Source organism: Poecilia latipinna, unplaced genomic scaffold (genome assembly GCF_001443285.1).
Source record: "Poecilia latipinna isolate Pla-1442-1.1 unplaced genomic scaffold, P_latipinna-1.0 Scaffold1849, whole genome shotgun sequence".
Taxonomy (NCBI): domain Eukaryota; kingdom Metazoa; phylum Chordata; class Actinopteri; order Cyprinodontiformes; family Poeciliidae; genus Poecilia; species Poecilia latipinna.
The window spans coordinates 4,293-23,244 of NW_015114465.1; the positions used below are offsets into that span (position 1 = coordinate 4,293).

At 38.7% G+C, this 18,952-nt stretch overlaps 1 protein-coding gene and 1 long non-coding RNA gene across 2 annotated transcripts in view; one reads left to right on the forward strand and one right to left on the reverse strand.

Annotated features, from left to right (window-relative positions):
* Positions 1-605: 605 nt before the first annotated feature.
* Positions 606-18,952, forward strand: part of col4a2 (collagen, type IV, alpha 2) — a 41,293-nt gene continuing 22,946 nt past the window's right edge. The window contains exons 1-3 of the mRNA XM_015014807.1: positions 606-653; positions 2,086-2,166; positions 18,770-18,904. Of these exons, the coding sequence (XP_014870293.1) occupies positions 606-653; positions 2,086-2,166; positions 18,770-18,904 (264 nt within the window). The remainder of the gene's footprint in view (positions 654-2,085; positions 2,167-18,769; positions 18,905-18,952) is intronic.
* Positions 6,841-11,197, reverse strand: LOC106934722 (uncharacterized). The gene is made up of 2 exons (XR_001421750.1): positions 10,338-11,197; positions 6,841-10,307 (listed from the first exon to the last, which is right to left on the reverse strand). It is a non-coding gene; the product is annotated as an uncharacterized LOC106934722 (long non-coding RNA).

Here is an 18,952-nt window from a genome sequence, read left to right on the forward strand (position 1 = left end):
TGCCATCGCGTCACACCTAAAACACTTTTGACATGACTTTGTCAAAAGTCAGGTTGTTGTGCCTCTGGATGGGGAAACAGGATGCTGTTGCCCAGTCCCATTGTCTTCTGGTGAGACTTTCATGAGCTATTCTGAGCTCGTAAACTGCAAAGCCGAATTGATGTTGCATTTTTTTGGTGAAGCATAATTGCTTCTATGGGAGCTGGTCCTTTGTGTGTCCGTCCGGGAGTGACTCAGTCTATTGTATGTGTTTTGGATTTCCACCTCAGTATGGAGAAAGGTCATGACGTGACTGCCTTACATCCTTACTGCGATGAGGTGACCGTTATTCTTTTTTTTTTATCTCCTGCAACAGATAATGGTTTTCAGCTTTTTCACCCAATACCCAATCACAAATCCATTTTGAGAAGATAAAATGACTCCTTTTCGTTGGCATCAGTGACGCAGGCTAAATTTGAACCATATAACTCTTAGTTTTATCTAACAGCATCATGAAAAGAAGTCTTCAGATGCAACGGGAGAGGAAAAAACTAAAAGGCATCTTGTGCATTCCATAAGAAGAGGAAGAGGGTCTTTTGTTGGGGGATCTGGGATCGTTAAGGACGATGGCTGTGCAGCAAAAAGAGGTTTTTGTGCTCTTCAATGTGGTCTTTGTACGTGGCAGACCGAGGAGGGAGAATTATTCTGATTCTTTATCTTCCACTTTGTTGCCGTTGTGGGCATAAAGTGACCATTTAGATTTTATAAACGAGGAAGAGGAGAAGGTATTTGCGCATTTTCTGCCTAAGGAGGCTCCGGTATGGGTGTGTAGGTGGAGGACATGGGAGGGACAGAACTTTTCTGTGACGTCTGCAGTAAATGCTTTACACTCACATCACACTGAACGGTCTTGTCTCTTCTCCTTAAACAAAGATGTGAAAGAGTTATTTTGATGTAATGTTAATATTCTCTGTCTGGCATCACGAATGAAAAATGTTAGAGAACAATTTAAAAGTATGCAGAGCATTACAGGTTATAATACAAAGTATTACAGGTTTAATGTGGTGGATTGATTTAAACATCTTATTGAGACAACATTGATGTATCCAATTTACTAAGTTAGTGTGAAAACCGGTTAAATCAAACATTTTAATGTAGCTCTGCATAAAGGCATTTAAGCTGTCCGCAATGTCTGGAACTAAAAATCGTTAAAGAAAATTTCAAAGAGTTCCCCAGTAACTAAAAAAATCTGATTGAAAATGTTACCCTAATTTAATTTTAATCAATATGTCGATTAAGTTTGTGTTCTTTGATTGGTTCGGCTTATTGATTATGTTGCTCGTTTTGTCCTGGAAACTTTTGAAATAAAGATTTTTAATCTCATTCAGCATTTTCCTGGTTAAATAAAGTTTCCGTAACAAAGCCTAAACAGCACAGACTGTTCATCACCTGTGCATTATTACCTCATTATCAAACACACAACTGGGTATAATCAGATTTCTGAGTCAGTATTCAGAATGGAAGTAAATGAGCACCAGACTCGTTTCCATCTGGGTTTTCGTGATCTCAGCTGCATTAGGGTCTTGACTCCCTTGACCTTCGGGATCCTGTGACTAATTTCTTTGATCATGTCATGTCTATGCACACCCCAGGCTCTGTTTGCATGTGTGTGACGTCTCACACAGATCAGCCTGTGATGGTGGGCGGTTTGGTTGGAATGCAGAGATCTAAGGAGGAATTGTCCCCGTCTGTCACCATGCTAGTCGTGTCTCTTAGCGCCACAACAAACCAACATTTCTACGACATCGTCATGACTCATTTGAGCCACACCAAAACATCCCACTTCAAACTAACGAGTGTGCAGACGGCTGTGTGGCAATCAGCCGCTCTGATGCAACAGAGCGACATTTGTGAACCGCAGCGCTCGCAAACACAGCTGTTCACACCAACAGCTCATCCCCCCCCCTCCTCACTGCGTCCCATTGCAAATAGAGATGGATTGCTGCAGATGTGGTAAACAGGAACATGTGGCGGTGATGGGAATATGTGAGATTTCTGCTCTGAACTGTAAAAAGGTCCTAATGTTGTCTGCTTTGTGTCTGACAGGGTGGGAAGAAGCACAGTGGCCCGTGTGGGGGAAGAGACTGCAGCGGTGGCTGTAAATGCTTTCCAGAGAAGGGTGCCAGGGTAAGTCCTGTTCTGTACAGCTCTGCAAACATCCCTCTGCTTCTCTTTCTTCCCTTTGCTTACTTCAGGGGTGAGTTAACCGTCACCAGCTTTTGGTTTTCGGTCCGGAGAACCAAATAAGGTTCACACACACACACACCCACACACACAACTCTTGGTTGATTTGAAAATAATGCTTTCTTCTTCAAATACAAGTCAGGTTTCTACAAAGCCCTGGAAACAGATTTATAGTCCATGAAGTGTTTCTCACTTTGTCACTCTACAAATTAAACCTTCGACAGACTGACGCAAATTGGTGCATGTTTGGGAAATTGAAAAAAAATAAAAAGGTTTAACGGTTTACGAAAATGGAAAAAAGCAGATACAAATCTGAATGGTTTGCATTTTTAAGCCCCTCTGAAACAATACTGTCTGGAACTAATTTTACACCTGACATTGTATGTGATGTTTCTATTTCGGCTCTTCACATCTGAAGTTTTAGCACATTCATTCACAAAATTGCTCAGGCTCGGCCACAGGTTCAAGTCCGCAGTTGGATTCAAGTCTGGTCTTTGACTGGGCCATTTTAACACAACCAATATAAACTGATCCAAACCATTCCACTGTAGCTCTGATGGATGTCCTTTTGGACCTCTGCCTCATTATCAACTATTTTTCAGCCTCTAATAGATTATTATTATAGATAATCCATTGGACTTGCTATGATTTATTTAATTGTCTTCTTTTTGTACTTTTCCATAAAAAACAAGACTTGTGGAAGTCCTGACTGACAGCTTTTCTAAATTTTATTTTATCAGAGAGTAGAGGGCTTAATACAACTGTGCACCACAATTTTCAGGTTTCAAGTTCTAAAAAATGTTTTTAAAAGTTTAATTTCCCTCTCACTTTGCAATTATGCACTACTTTTACGCTGGTCCGAAACATAAAATCTAAAAAAAAAAAAACTGTAATAAAATTGCTGATTGTGGTTTTAATGTGACAAACTGAAAAAGATCACGAGTTCACGACAACACATTTCACTTTAATCTACTTTAAATGTGCATGACAGTTTCAGAAACTATATTTAATCAATAAACCATCACAATAACCTGTTGTAAACGTGTTGAGCAACGACACCATCTGCTTCCGATGTCCTGGGAAATTGAAAAGTTTTTGAGTAAAGTCGATAATGTGACGCTGTGAAAAGTGTTGAAATTCACATCATTAAACCCTATGAAATAAAATAAGGATCGCAGCAGAGACCATCTGGAGTTTGGGAGACTGATTATGGGGGGAAAATGTAAGAGCAAAAAAAGAAAGTAGGTTTTAAATCAGACAGACAGACGTAGACTAAACATATTCAGATAACAAGCTTAGAGTGAGTAATGGAGGTTCTGCATGACTAAAGGCTGTGTTTTGATTCAGACACGTGCTTCATCAGATTATTGGACTGAGTTTCCTGTCCTTAAAGACTTTTCAACACCACAATCTACTTTCTGCACCAATTCACCTCATGTTTGAAAAAGAAGAAATGCTTTTATATCCAATGTAGACGTTTTCCTTTAAAGAATAAAAGACTGAAATTATTGACCTTTACAATGGATAGCATTTCTCAGAAGTGCTTCTTCCTGTTATTCTCAGAGTGATTCAATGTATCTGGCTCATGCATATATGAGCAGACGGCTTCCTGATTTAGAAATCCCATCCCAAATCAGGATTTTTTTTTTTTATTAATGTGTCGACATGAGTTGTGGTGTAGCTTTTTATTCTTTTGAACTTGATGAGAGAAAACAAGTTCTCTTTTTTTTCTTTTTTTTTACATGCTGCTTTTGGCAGAACCTCATGTTTGAATTCTGACCTGAGGATACTTTAAACTTGATCCAAAAAGGTTTCCGAACTTGACTGTATATCTGCTTTCATATCACTAAAAAGCACAGATACACCTCACAGAACAATTCTCACTGTTTTGTGAATGAGGAGCTTCGAAAAGAGGGAATAGATTGATGCACAAGAAAGGAAATTTTGTACATACTGTGTTTATACTGCGCTGATTCAGGAGTATAAATCGTGTCAAATCGTTGCCTTGCACTCCTTCTGGACGGAAACAGGAGATAGTCGCTTGCGTTATGCCATAGACTTCACAGTGAGTCCTAAACTTGAGCATGCACGCTGCGACAGTGGAGAGGAAAAACTCCCCTTTCACAGGAAGAAACTTCCAACAGAACCTGAACCAGTGTCTTTGCCCATCTGCAGAGAAAACAGAGGAGAATGCTCAAAAAAGAAACGGATGAACTGATGTAGGAGTCCTTTCTATAATAATAAAAAGTGAAAAGATAACAGCAGGACAGGGATGTTAATAGTTGGCAGCAGACCACCAGGGCATAAAGCAAACTTAATGTGATTTTTAAACATATTTCCATCAATCGGCTGATGAGATTTGTTTGATAAATAAATCACAACAATGTCTATGCATTTATATGCACAGCATGCCTTGTGGAAATTGTGAGGTTGTTGTATAAATTCTCACGTAAAGGCGTCAAGCAGTAAAGAGGTAACAGTGACGAGCCGCGGCAATAGGTCTACTGAAGCACAACTGAGCCATAAGTTTAAGAGAAGTAAAGCTTTAATAAACATAAACATGTAGAAAAAGTCTTTGTTTTCTGTCATCTCTCTTCCAAAATGAAGCACTTAAACATCTTGTTTTATCCATCTTTAATTTAAGCTTCAACACTTGAACTGGAATCTAGAACTGAGTTAAATGTTTACCCATCCTACGTTTAAAACAGGCTAAAGACAAGCTGTCCCGGTGACAAATTTGTCCCATTTCCTTTGTTTCTCTTATCCCGTGAACAATGCTCCTGGAAACTGTAAATGTCTCAGTTCAGACGTAAGATGCTGTAAATCTCCAGTCTGAAATCAACATGCCTGCGAGAGATTCCCTCTGAAACGACAGCAGTGAGGGCAGGAATGCCTTTCAGATACACCTTGTCATCCACTGAGAGTTTACTGGACGAGCTTGACAGCAAGTCTGACCTTTGAAGTGCGCTCTGGCCATGTGTACAGGAAGCTCCTGTTCAGAGACACAGAGACAGGAGTGAGGAAGTTTTACATTCCACATCTGAAAGGCACAAAAGTCTTGTAATGAGGTCATCAGTCCACCTATCGCTTCCTTCCTCCGTATTCCTGACTATTGCCCAGAATTGGCCAGAAACAAAGGGAAATATTTTCTCAGTCTCTCAGTAACAATGGGCGAGAGTGAGGTTTTATTGTTAGCAAGAATTTGTGTTTCATGTATGAAAACAAAAATCAGTTCCTGCATCCGCCTACATTCAAGATTTTCATTTTTCTTAAGCTTTACGCAACTTGTGTCCTCTTTACAAGTTTTTATTTTGCTCTACATGTTCCCCTTGTTCAGATTGGCAAACGAAATAGGTTCTACATTTTTCTCACTGTTTTTTCTCAACTTGTTGAAAATATCTCCATCGGGGGAGAGATATGGAGACGTGCGCTTCACTGGACGTTTAATACTGATCCGCTGCAGATGTCTGGACTGGCTGGGATTTTCTACAGCTGTTGCAAAAAGTGGTTGCTTGTTAATAGGTCCACTATGTGGTTTTGATCACTACATGGAAACATTTAGATCCGAATGTTGCCTGTCTTACCAGATAACCTAAAAAGAGAGATTTAAATAAATATATGTACAGAGAATCAAGTATCATATTATTTTACTGTTATTAATAAACTCCCATCTCCCTTTTGCTCTATTCTGTTACTTTTACATCAGCTGCATTGCAAGAGCCACCAGCTCCTACAAAAACATGACATCCTGTTTGAAAGCAATTCTGGCTTAAAAATCATCATCTTGACGATCAAAAGAGCCGGATTATCAAAGTATGTCAACGTTGTCAAGGGCCAAAGTTGTCCAAGTGGAAGCTTTATGGCAATAGTTCACCATTAAATCCTTGGCTTTATTTTACAGCAACACAGGTGTGATGCAAGAAAAGCACCTGAAGAAACTTTATGTACAGCTCTGGAAAAAAAACGAAGAAACCGCTGCACTGAACCAACCCCACTGAAAACCTTACGGTTATTTCACCAAATATTTCTGAGTTAAAACATCAGTATCCTTGTTTCTAAATCAATTTGAACTTGTTTTCTTTGCATTATTTGAGTGCATCATTTTTGTTATTTTGACCATTTCTCATGTTCTGTAAATAGATACTAAAGTTTTTGCTTGGGATTTCGGAGACATGTTGTCAGCAGTTCATAGAATAAAAGAGCAACGTTTGTTTTACTCAAACATAAACCTTCCCATATAATTTTCCAGTGGTCTCTTCATTATTTCCAGTGCAATACTCATATGGTTATACTCCAAACTGTAAATATTTGTTTACATATCCTTTGTTTATATTTTATTTATGCAGTAAAAATATGCAATTATTATAAATAAAAAAAAAACAAGTAACATAAAAAAACATAAAAATGAATATTGTTTAGAGGGAAATTAATCATTTAAATCAGTTATTGCATTGAAAAATTATTTGTCAGATTAATTTTGAAGAACGATTTCAAATGTGGCAGCAACATTTTGGCTGGAAATATAACATTCATTACAACGTTCTCAAATATCCACAATTTTTGTGAAAAAAACATCAAAAGCCTAAACAGTGGCAGAAAAACAAAAATAGAGCATCAGAGAGACTAAAACAATGAAGCCGATTCATTACTGAGGAACAAATGTGTTATTTTGACGAAGTTTTCTGCTTTAGGCCTGAAAACGGAGACTTTGGCCGCCTGACTCTTCTCTCTCTCTCTCTCTCTGCCAGCCTGCAGAAAAACATCAGCTTCCCCTCTGTCCTCTCCCAAAGCCGCCATTGTTTCCCTTCGTCATTAGTGGGCTGAATTCATGATCGACAGTAAAAAAGAAGAAGGAACCGCGCACTGAGATGGACACAATGATTAAAGCAGTTTAGAGGTTTGCTTTATAGCTGAGAAATACGGGTTTAACAGAGCCTGGCATCCTTACAGACCAAGTAAAGTGAAAGATTCACGAGCTCTGCATGGTGGGCGGTTCGGTGAAACTGAGCTTTTTGTGGTTTCTGAAGCCTCAAAACGGGAAAGGAAAGAACATGAACAACAGATCAACATGAATCGTCAATAATGACCTGAACTGCAGCTTGTTCCTTTTCAGGCCTTTATGGGAGAGCACAGTTACCGCTGTTATGGTGAAAACAATAAGCCTCACTCGCGTCCTGTGGATGAGCTCAGTGAACGTGAAGAGAAAAACAAACTCTAAAAAAAAAAATAAAAAATAAAAAGCAGAGGAAAAAACATGGCAACTATTATGGACGCCGTCCACCATGGGAAATGCTTCCTCGGGTGATGCAGGACAGGGAAAGACAGGAAGTCATGCACAATGACGGTCTACTGATCTGCTTTTCATATAGCCTCCCTCTGTTTTGTGGGAACAGGATTGTCTGTAAATTTGACCTTTGCTATAAATGGCCCATTTCCTTGTTCCATTAAAAGCAAATCTGTACAATCTGAGTGGCACACTAAAGGCTGATAATACCCGTATATACATGCATAGATCTTGGAAACCATAAATACATAAGGACAGTGAATGTGGCGCAGCTTCAATACACAAAACAGTGAAATAATATCACAGCAGCTGCAGCTTTGAACGCACTGATTTTGCAGTGATGATTGCAGTTCAACAGTTGTGCACCTTTAATGCGAGATCCCGTTCATTCCTGCAGATGTCTCTTCAGGCTAAATATGCCAGGGAAGACCAACCTGATTTAAGAAAACAAAACAGAAAAAGAAAGACTCATGCATGTGAGGCTGTGGGAGGGCAGCAAAGCAACAACCTGCTGCTATCATTAAAACATTTGGAAGGGAGGATTTTCTCTTCCCGAGACGTTGGAAAGAGGAATTCAGTGGGGATCTCGGGGCTGGCAGAGTCCTGTGTGAAAATAAGTCTGTGGATTTGGATGGAATGTGACAGAGGATGCTCAAACTGACGGACAGAAAGCAGCTGTTGGCTGCGAGATGGAAAGATTTGTGAAAGAATAAAGCAGTAGAAAAAAGCATTAAAAAAAGCCTCACAATAATGATTAAATTACGTGAGATGTAGCAGAAATGGTCCTAATTACACCCACAGTGTGTGAGTCAAAGGTTGACATTGCAGCAACAATTAGTTTACATTTTGTTTAGAAGTCTGAACATTAAGTCATGTAACTCAGCTAATTGACACAAACTGTTTGGTCTTTTTAAGTGGAAGTTTCACATTGTGTTTGGGGGGGAAAATAGAAAAAAAAAGATGAATTATGATTTGTTTCTATTCAAAGTTTTGTCCTTTACGCCGGGAAGAAAAAAGAGCAGCTCTGACCTCTCATGTGCATCAGCAGATCTAATCTTTTAAACTTTTAGCATTTGAGTATTTTATTCAGAAGGAGCCACTTTGTTATTGTACTTCTCTAATTGCATCAACATGAACGTGGGGATAGCTGAAACACGATTCTTTTTCCATCTCTATGACTTTTCTTTGCCATTTAGACAGGAAACACCCACTAATGTATGTTGCAGATCCCTCCTTGTTTTGTGGTATTCAGTGGGAGCGAGGAGAACATTTTTATTTATTTATTTATTTTTAAAGCAACAGGAGCAGCCATTTAAATTCAAGTTCTTAATACACTGCGTTTTGGTGGGAATAAAACCCCAACGGTTTTTAAACAATTGAAACATGTGTGTGTCCCACAGCAACAACAGCACCTTGTGCTTCTCATATTTGATATAACAAACATCATAAGAGCACATTATCCTGCTCCAGATCGAGCTCAGGCCAACCCAGAAATCAGTAGCTCTGCTTCACGTTTCTCTTGTTGCTGTCTGGTTCGACCAGCCAAAGTCCATCTTTAGGGGCCTTTAAAACTGTCGGATCTTCATAGTTTAGAAGATGGATGTTGCCTAGGAACAACATGACTATTGTTTGCATAGAAAAAGGAGGACCTGTTTTCGCTGCACTGACTTAATAAACAAAACGAGACCAAGAGCAGCAGATGACAGGCTGAGGGAGTGGAGTAGTGATGATCTACAGATTACACAATCAGCCAGATGCAGGATCTAAAAGTCTCAACAAGTTTCATTAATTATTTTCCAGAAAAAGAGGAAGAAGATCAGATGTATAATTAAATTTGAAGCATTTGCTCAGAACGAGACACTGCGTTTAGTTTGTGTGCAATTTTTGTTTTGTGAAGAATGTTATACGGAGAATAACAATACAGATTTTACCCCTTGGCCACACTTTTTTCTTCCACACAACTTTCTTGTGGCTGTTTGTGAATGCCTAGCTTCTTAAGAATGACCTTGTCTGCTGGAAAGTAATTGTGTCAAGTCTCAAGTCAGTACTGTAATGTAGGGTTATTACTAATTGTATAAATTTTATAATTTTCTTAGAAATCATATTGACTTTTCATTAGCCGTAAGCCATAATCACCAACATTAGTAGAAAATCAATCATTTTTGAAGATGTAACTTTCATTTATATTAATTTATTGAGCTGTACCTTCAAAGGATAAGATAGTTATCTACTGCAGGTAAGACAACATGTTTAAACTTTCTTAAAAGCATTTTAACAGAACCTCCCTTCAAAGGCCTTGAACTATCCCTTTAATGTCTTCACATGCCGATGCAAAGCCTTTCGGCAGCCATGTAGCTGATAAGAACCACTTCTGCAATCCGCTGAACGGCCTTGTCGTTCTGAATGAGGCTGAAACAAACATTAAGGAGCTGATAAATTTTGGTTGCAACATTTATTCTGTGCAAAGTTCAGAAATCCTGTTTGTGTCTTCCTCAGTCTAAACACAACAATGGAGAGCGGTAAATCTGAAGTTGTTGTTTTCCAACTGCATCTGTGTCATTTCAGAGCAGAAGGCATGACAGGCGTACAGTAACAATATTTTCCAAAGGAAGGAAGGCGAATTATTTGAACAGATGTGTGTGTGCGTGGGTGTGTGCGTGCGTGTGTGTGTGTAGACAGGAGTAGAGCGCACATGAAAAGTGGCGATTTTGTGTTTCTGTATCCAGAAGTCGTTCAATGACCCTGGCTGTGACCTTGTTTCCATTGCAGTAGGGAAAAGGTTTAGCGGTTCAGTATTTAACTGGGTGTGTATCTACACACACACACACACAGACCCTGACCTTCTTACCACCTGTAGTCTGCTCGTGTTATCGTCGTCTCAGAGCACAGGGCGTAAGTAGTGTGCAAGCAAGGACAGGTGAAATGATGATGACCAGAGTAGGAGCTTAAATATTTCATTTGATGTTGTGGCTGCAGCTCTGAACGTCAGCATTCCTTTCTCATAATCACCTCAAAAATAACAAATTAAGGTCAGTTTTATTTTATTCCTCATAACCTACATTCCAGTTTTCTGAAGGTTTCTTTACTATTTTCTGGAGGACACCTCCTGGTACCAACTATCTTCCCCCATGTTTCATTTGAAAACACGGAGACACACACACACGCATACACACACACACACACACACACACCGCGTGCTTTATCACCGTCTAATCTGTCTGGTCTGTAAAACATGAGAGCTTTGGTGAAAACGGTGTTATCTCTGCTCATCTCCATTCACATCATCGGTGCTTTTTATTTGCAGTCAGAAGGAAGTTTAACGTTTGAAGGCAAACTGCGAGCTCCATGTTCACCATCAGGGATTATAATGGAGGCCCACATCAGGGCGAAGAAAACAATCAGGCTGTCATGTTGGACAGGCTCCTCTAAGACAGGCAGGATGCGAGATTTGAGTTTATCCCACATGCCGACTCGCTGTAGGTGCTCAGTTTTTACGCAAATGTTTTATAGGGCTGTTTAGCTGTGGAATAATTAGTATTTTGATAGTTATTTAAAATGATTACTTGTTGGCTTTGTGGGGGTGCGGGGAACGCTGAAGTGACAAAGTCTTCATATTCAGGTTCCTACAGTATGTACAAATTTAAAATGAAATAAAAATCAGCAATATTCTGTGTTTCAATTGTCTTTGGAAAATAAAATACATAATAAATCAATTACAAAACATATATAGAAGCAGCAAATCAAAACAGGAAAAAAAAAGGAATGAAATATAAATAAAATTATAAATGAGAAACAAAATAAGAAAAATAATACGTTAATAAGGGCCATGTTAAATATCAAAGCTTTTTTGCCAAATAAATGAGCTCACTTTTTCATGAACAAACAAAACCGCTGAAAAATCCTCAATTAATATTTTCATAGTAGTTAGTTACTAACAGGTCGTTCACCGTTTAAATTTCAGGCGGTTTCACAGATTTGCCATGTTGTTTGGTCGTAAACGTAAATTACTTTTTTTTATTTTAATAACCTGTTGTGTTGATCCACCTCTCTGTCTTTAAATCCACAGTGTTCCCTCAGAAATGAGCTGACATTTCCTTATTCGGTTACTAAAAATGTGCAGCTCTTCCTCTCCTCTTTTTGGCAGCTTTGCTTGTGCTGACTTTTCATAATTCAACTCAACATAATTCAATAATTCAAAAGCGCCATCAGTCTGCCCACCAAACGTAATGAAAACATACTGGGTGTACTTGAATATGCCAAAACCATTACATATTTTTGATGATTAGGATATTTTATGTGGTTGATTGGAAGAAAAAGCTAAATTTAAGGAGTAATTTAATGAATCGGGCACTGAGTTGGTATGCAGCATGTTCAGAAGCTTTAGTCTCCAACATTGTCGTCCTGGGTTTGATTCTCCTGGATCATTTGCTGCATGATTGTTCAGTGAAGACCACTGATTGTATATCTCCAATGATTAATATGAGGAAGAACTGTTTATTTTTTTTAAAACTTTATAAGTGACCTGATCGTGAATGTTCTAGAACAGCAGTGATGGTTCCCTTGTGAGAAAACTTTTCCTCGTCCAGTCCGGCCAGAGGGATGGTTTCAGACGAAGATCCTGCGGATTACAAGGACAATCCCTGTTGCTCAAGTTATTGGATTTTATCAATGCAAATAGGGTCCAACGTAACAGCTGGATGGTCACAAACTTCTCAAGCCGAGCCGCACTTCTGAGGAACAAAAGCTGTCAAATTTCCCACCCAAGAAAAACTGTGGGTCCGGTTTTCATTTACGTTAAGGAAAAAAGGAAAGTTTAAAATTTTTCCCTCAAATTACTGAGATTTCAACACCCTGTTGATAATAAATGAGAGAAGCAGCACAGTCCATTTCTGCATGTAGTAGGTAATAATTACAACCTTGATGTCCTTCATTCCTCCAAAAACTAGGTTTTCCTCTCCGCTCTTCTTACCTTCTCACGCTGAAAATACCTGTAAGGAAACTATTTACGCTATGTTTCCTCAACCTCGCACGGTTACTCAACAAAATCTGAAAACAAAGTCAGTGGTGACATAAAGCATTTTATTTTGAGTGATAAATGTCACAGAGGGACTACAGAGGCGACCCACCTACGATGGACCTCATTATCCACTCAGACGTGCAGACACACCTTCCAGACATGCAGGTGGTTGATCTCCAAGGAGAACCCAACACCTCATTTCTTGCTCTATTTCTTTCTCTCTCACACACACAGACTGCAGCTGCAACCTCCTAAGGCCTAAATGTGCTCATAACGTAGGCTCAAGATGTCTCATTCCTCTGATGTGAGGCAATGCTGCAGGTGTCGGGCCCCAGAGAGCCCGGGGATAGTTGGACAACCAGGCCGTTCTGTTCTCAGGCCGGGATCTCCCCCTCGAGTTTTGATCACTACAACAGAGACAGACACACGCTTCATTCAAACGGGTCGTTAGCAGCTCTCCGTTCGGTCTGAACTCTGTCACATTTCTGGCTCGCGTGTGTTCACGTGCAGAAGTCAGAGCTTAAACACATGAGTTCGAATGTAAACTAATGTCTTTGTGCTGAATGATTAAACAAAGATCTGCATGGGAAGCAACCCTAGCGGCAACAAACGACTGACGCTGCTCTGCACGTTGTCAGCTCTCGCCCCCTGACTCCGTCCCTCTGTTGCGGAACAAGAAATGTTTCCGAAACATGACTCACAAGTACCGGTTGCAGTGCGTGAAAGCATCAAGTTTAGGTTTTGCTTGTTACCATGGCAAAAATAAAGAAAAAAAAAAGATCAACTTTCTCACGAAAAAGACACTATTTTTCTGTCTTTATCTCATGTGACCAACTTGACTCCTCTTCACTTCCAGAGTATAATTTTTATTTTTATTTTTTTTTCTATTATCTGATTCATGACGGCCATCCGGGATTTCCAGAACATTCTCAGAACTCTCAGAAAGCTGGCCTTCCTGGCTGCAGACGGGGGATCTAAACACACACTAATAGATATCTAAACATCATCTGCAGATGTTTATTTACCGTCCTTAGAGGATCCAGTTGACTGCCCCGTTTGCCCTCCGAGCAGAACCCTTCTGGCCTGCCTCTAAACCCAATCTCCCTCCGACCAGTCATCCGGGAAAGGGGGAGCAGAGCCCTGTTTTCTTCTCCGAGCATCAAGCATGCGGGACGCGGCTCTTCAGGAAATGAGTCCAGCAAAAATGCGTCCAAGAAAAACAGTTGAGATAGGTCGCAAAGCAGCAGCAGTACTAAGTGGACCAAAGCGTCTGGGTCCAACTGGGGGAGTCAAGGAAGAGGCAGACGTTCAGTGTTTGCGTTCCCCTTCGTGGTGGTCACTTCTTATTGTTCCTTTTCGGTCTTTTTCCTCCACTTTCAACTCAGAGAAAATTGCCACAGTTTTTCAGTGGAGGAAGCAGACATTTCTAAGGATATGATGAGAACATTAAACTTTGTTTGAACTTCCAAAAACTATTTCTGACTTTAGATGTAATGCAAGCGTCAGAGATATAGGCATCAAAAGGCTTCTTTTTTTTTTATTTCGCAAAAAAAAAAGGAAAAGTTGATTTTTGAAAGCATCTGAAAATGGGTTGATTAGGTTTCATAAAGCTGTTGTAGTGTTTAAATCTCACATAGGCTTTATTACATGTTTATCTAACTCTGAGGGCCTTTGTGAAGGGAGATGCTAACTGATGTGCTAGGCTAAAACTACCTCCTGACCTCTCAGTTTTGATAAGACTTGTTGATTTTTAGATGCAGTTCCAATTAATCTTATGAGGAGAGACAAAGTGCTTTTGCTTGTGTTAACTAGCAGTGCTTTACTTTATCCCCACTGTGATGGAGAGTATAAAAGGTGGTGCTGAGATTTAAAGAAATGTGAGACCAAATTAGCAAATTTCCGAATTCAGTGATTTTCCTTTTTTTTTTTTTTTTCCTCTCTCAAATTCCATGATTCCGGTCCTTATTTTCCATGTTATGGACATTTTATTGTGCCTGGATTTCATTGTGCATTCTTTTCGTGGTTGTATCCTTTCATTCTGACTCCCTTCATCTTGATTGATTGTGTTTTAATAAGTCACCCTGCGCTTTTCTAAATAGTTACAACATGTCTTATGCAGTCCACAGCATCTGCAGTCACAGACTCATGAAATAACAGAGCGGGTTTCCGGTCAGTTGTTTATTAATTTATGTTATTCCTCTCGCAGGTCAGAGGTTTGCCCTTTGGGCTTTGAGTTCCCATCCTACTCTTTGTGGACTTTCCCAAACTGGCCACCCCACGGGACAGTCTGGACCTGGGTTAAATTTATGATGTCAAGCAGTGGGAACTTTAAATAGGACGACTACAAAACCCACATGCTCACGATGAGAGCACCCAGATTAGATTTTGTAGTTCATGTTGTACAGAAGGAGGGGATTAGGGATGGGGAATGACAAAAATGAATAAAGGACAATTAATAAATTGTAGCAATTGATCTGGATATTTAATTCTGTTTATGTATTAAAATATAATTATTTCTAAAATCTTTGTCTCTACTGAATCATTGAGTAAAGTTTAATACTTTACATAGAGGAAGAAAATAAACATAAAAAGAGAGTATGAATGACATTTCAGGTGGTTATGGTGGAACCATTCACCTTCAGCATCAGGGATTACTTTATTGGTAATCACACTAATATATCTTAATGATTAAATAATTGAAGAAACAAAAACATAACAAACATGAAATTTGACAAAAAGAGAAATCATAGAAATATTGAATGTCCTTGGATGTGTCAAAGTTTGAAAGAGGGAAAGAAAATGAATAAAAACTTAAAGTGAATTACAGCGGATCCATTGGCTCTGATCACATCCAAAAGAAATTAGACAAAGCTTCACAAGAAACAGCACCATGTGGACCAAATTTACTGTGATATAATCTGACGGGTCACAGATTAAGCTTAACCCAATCTGTCAAAACATATGATGGGCTCCAGCCTACGGTGGAAAATTATTCTCAAGAAGCTTGCTAGGCTCGTTTGAGTGAGATTTGTCTCACAGGAATTCTGCAGAAAAGGTTTAAATTGGTTTGTTTGGGTAAGAAAACTGAGCTGCAACCAGCTCCACTGGTGATATAAGAGAAAACTTAAAGAGGTCACGTATTTACAGCCGACACAAACTACAGCGCGGCTGCAGCAATTGCCTCCAGGGCTTCATCAGCCAAAATTATGACCAGCCTTGAAAGACAGAGGAATTCAGAGCGAACAGGAAAGCCTGTGTTCATTGACCTGTGGGGAATCCAAGATATCTGTTTAACGAGGACCCAGCTCCTCTGAGCTCAGGTTCCCTCGTCAGAACTCTCATATACTAGATTCCTATTAGCGTTGATGCTTTCCTCCCATAGCTTTACTCTGCTAGCCAGTGCTGACGTAGCAAAACTGCCTGGCTAGTTTGAGTTCACTGTTCACCTAGTGGAGGCTTTAGAAACGAAGACAAAAAGATGTGAGAGCCCTTGAGAACTTGGTGAGGAGAGGAGGAAGTGCTTGATGGAAGTGGAGAGCAGGTAACAGCCGGAGAAGCAGCGCTGTGAAGCAGGGAAGAACTGCAGAGGGATTTCTGCTCAGGAACAATGAGTTTTACTGAAACAGATCCCTTCAGGTTTCATCTACCAGTTACGATTAGGAGGATTTAGACAAAATTCAGTTTTTGTCAACTCAGTGTACAGTGAAAATATGAAAGCATTTGTACGTTTTGTTAAATTAGAGCTACAAACTTGAAGACTCATTGTTGGGATTTTATAACTGTGAAGTGGAAGCTATGAATGGTTACTTAAATCTAAAAGGTCTGCCATTCAATCTATGCAGCCTCTTGACTCAATACTTTGCAAATTACGTGTTGCTAAAGTCGTAGCTGCAACTCATTTGGAACGAGCTTTATAAAACAAGAAACTACATTTATTGCCAATTCATTTTTGCTAAATAAAAAAACAATCCTTCTTCCACCGTATTTTATCAGAGGAGTTAATTTGACCAGAACAAAGTAGATTTACAAACAAATAATCTCTGTTCACTAAGTAATTAATTAGTTATGTGGTCTGGGTTTTATTTAGGGGCATTAAAGTAAATGGGACTGAATAAAAATCTACTCCACATTTCATGTTTTCTCCCAGCAAAAACAATTTGAAACCATGTAGCCCTTTTCTTCCATTACACAGTTAAACGCATGACTTGTGTTGGTCTGTCACATGAAATCCCAATGGACCAGCTTTTTAGTGGAGAAAATATCAGTTATGCATTTTATCAATACAAGGATGTAGTGACCGTTTATCAGTTTTAGACATCCATGTTTAGTTTGGCTTGTTTTGACATAACCTCTGTCTGTTGCTCAGTATTGATACTGAGCACAAATTAACAGCTCCAGGTTCACATGCTGCGTGAACAAGTTAACTTCCACTTAGCCGTCAGCTACCTAACTTTAGCCATCTCACTGTGTGTTTGGAGCATGATGAGATTGCAGTTCAGCATGGTTCTCAGATCCTTGGCTTTAGAATCTACAATATAGTCCAAAGCATTTCTGGCAGGGAACTAACAAAACAGTGGTTGTTGTTGGTTCTCACAGGAACCAACTCATCTAGAGTCATCACTGCCTGACCTTAGAAGCGCTACATGAATTTGTCCTCATTCCTCTGTTTCCTGACCCGATAAAATTATTCTCATGTGATTTTGGTTCTCCTCGCATCCTCAGGATCTGTCTTGGCTGTTTTAGTTACAGTGTTTACAAAGTGCTATGTTTTTTTTATTTTTGTTTGTTTAGCTCTAAAGAAGGTTTGTTTCACTTTAAAATAAAATCCACCTACAGGAGGTCATTTATGACCTGGAGTAGGTCAGTCTGCATTTCCACACTTCTTTAAAGAAGATGGGACGTGGCATTTAATCACCTAATCTTGCCTCTTGCCTTCTTTCTTTCATTTCTTTCATCAATTTTGTCATAATCACATTGTTATATTTAATTTACAGATTCAATCTAAACTCCATTACCTTATTTACAACTAAACAATAGTAATTTCAATTTATTTTATTTATTGATTCTCTCTTTTAATTTATTATTGTAAAAAAGTAAAGATATTTTTATTTCACATTTAAAAGCATTTTAATCTTTATTATTAGTATTGTTTAAGTGTTGAAATTAACTCATTGATCAAAAATTAGAAAAGTGCAATATACTGTTTGGCCACTAGATGGTAATAGAGAACGAGGAGAGCTGAGTACCATATAAAAAGAAAGTTTCCTTTCTCCCTCTGGCGGATTAAACAAGAAGTGCAAGCAAAATGTAATCCTTCCATGAATTAAAACCTCACTCAGGATTTTAAATCTTGTTGAAATAATAATAATAATAATAATAATAATAATAATAATAATAATAATAATAATAATAATATTAATAATAATAATAATAATAATAAAGTTAAGGTACATTTAAAAAAAAGGTTTTTCACATGTTGACATTCCAAATTTGAAATATGTAACTGAAACAATAAAAAATATACATTTTTTATTGTATATAAAAAATAGTTGAGATAGTTGAGTCATCAACTATCTCATTGATACAGAACCCTAATAACCAGTCAGTGAGGTTGAACAACACAAAATCACACCTACCACACTAAATCTGGTTCCTTTTCATCTTTCAGTACCTGTTGTGTCATTTTTACTTACAATTAAATTCTAATAATATCTTTACCTTTCTCATCATCTTCAACTATTTCTGAGAGAAGACTGTCATTAGCATCTTTTCTGACTCAGACATTGCTTTGACTACCCAACCAGTGGGTTCTTAGTGCAATGTATATTCTGCCTTTTATATTTAAAATACACCAACCTTGCCTCACACTTCTTAACAAGTCTGCAGAAATGTATATAATTTTTTTATGAGTCTAAGTTTCAGCCTAACATTTTTAACTACCGCTATCGAAGTATTCTCAAGTACCATTTCATATCGTTTGCACTTACAATGGTTGTCCACTAGATGTCAGTGTATTTGAGTCACACACTCGAATGCACCAACATCTACAAATGTACAAGAAAGCAGCTTTAAAATAGCTGTCACAAAAAATGTCACTTATTTTGCTATCTCAGCCGTGACTGCTGTTGTCATTATTGAACAATTCAATTATAAAATTGCATAAATAGAAATGCAGCACTTTGAATTTATTTGTTTATTTGTTATTTATATTGTTTTCCTATTTTTAATAACCTTCCCACTCACAGGGTCTTCCAGGGCCTCTTGGTCCTCAGGGCTCACAGGGGCCCCAAGGGCGACCAGGGGATCCTGGTATTCAAGGACACAAGGGACAGAAAGGTGACCAAGGAACTGGTGGCTTCATAGGCCCAAAAGGCAGCACGGTAAAAAAAAAAACTTTTTTTAAAAAACAAGAGAGTAGCAGATTAACC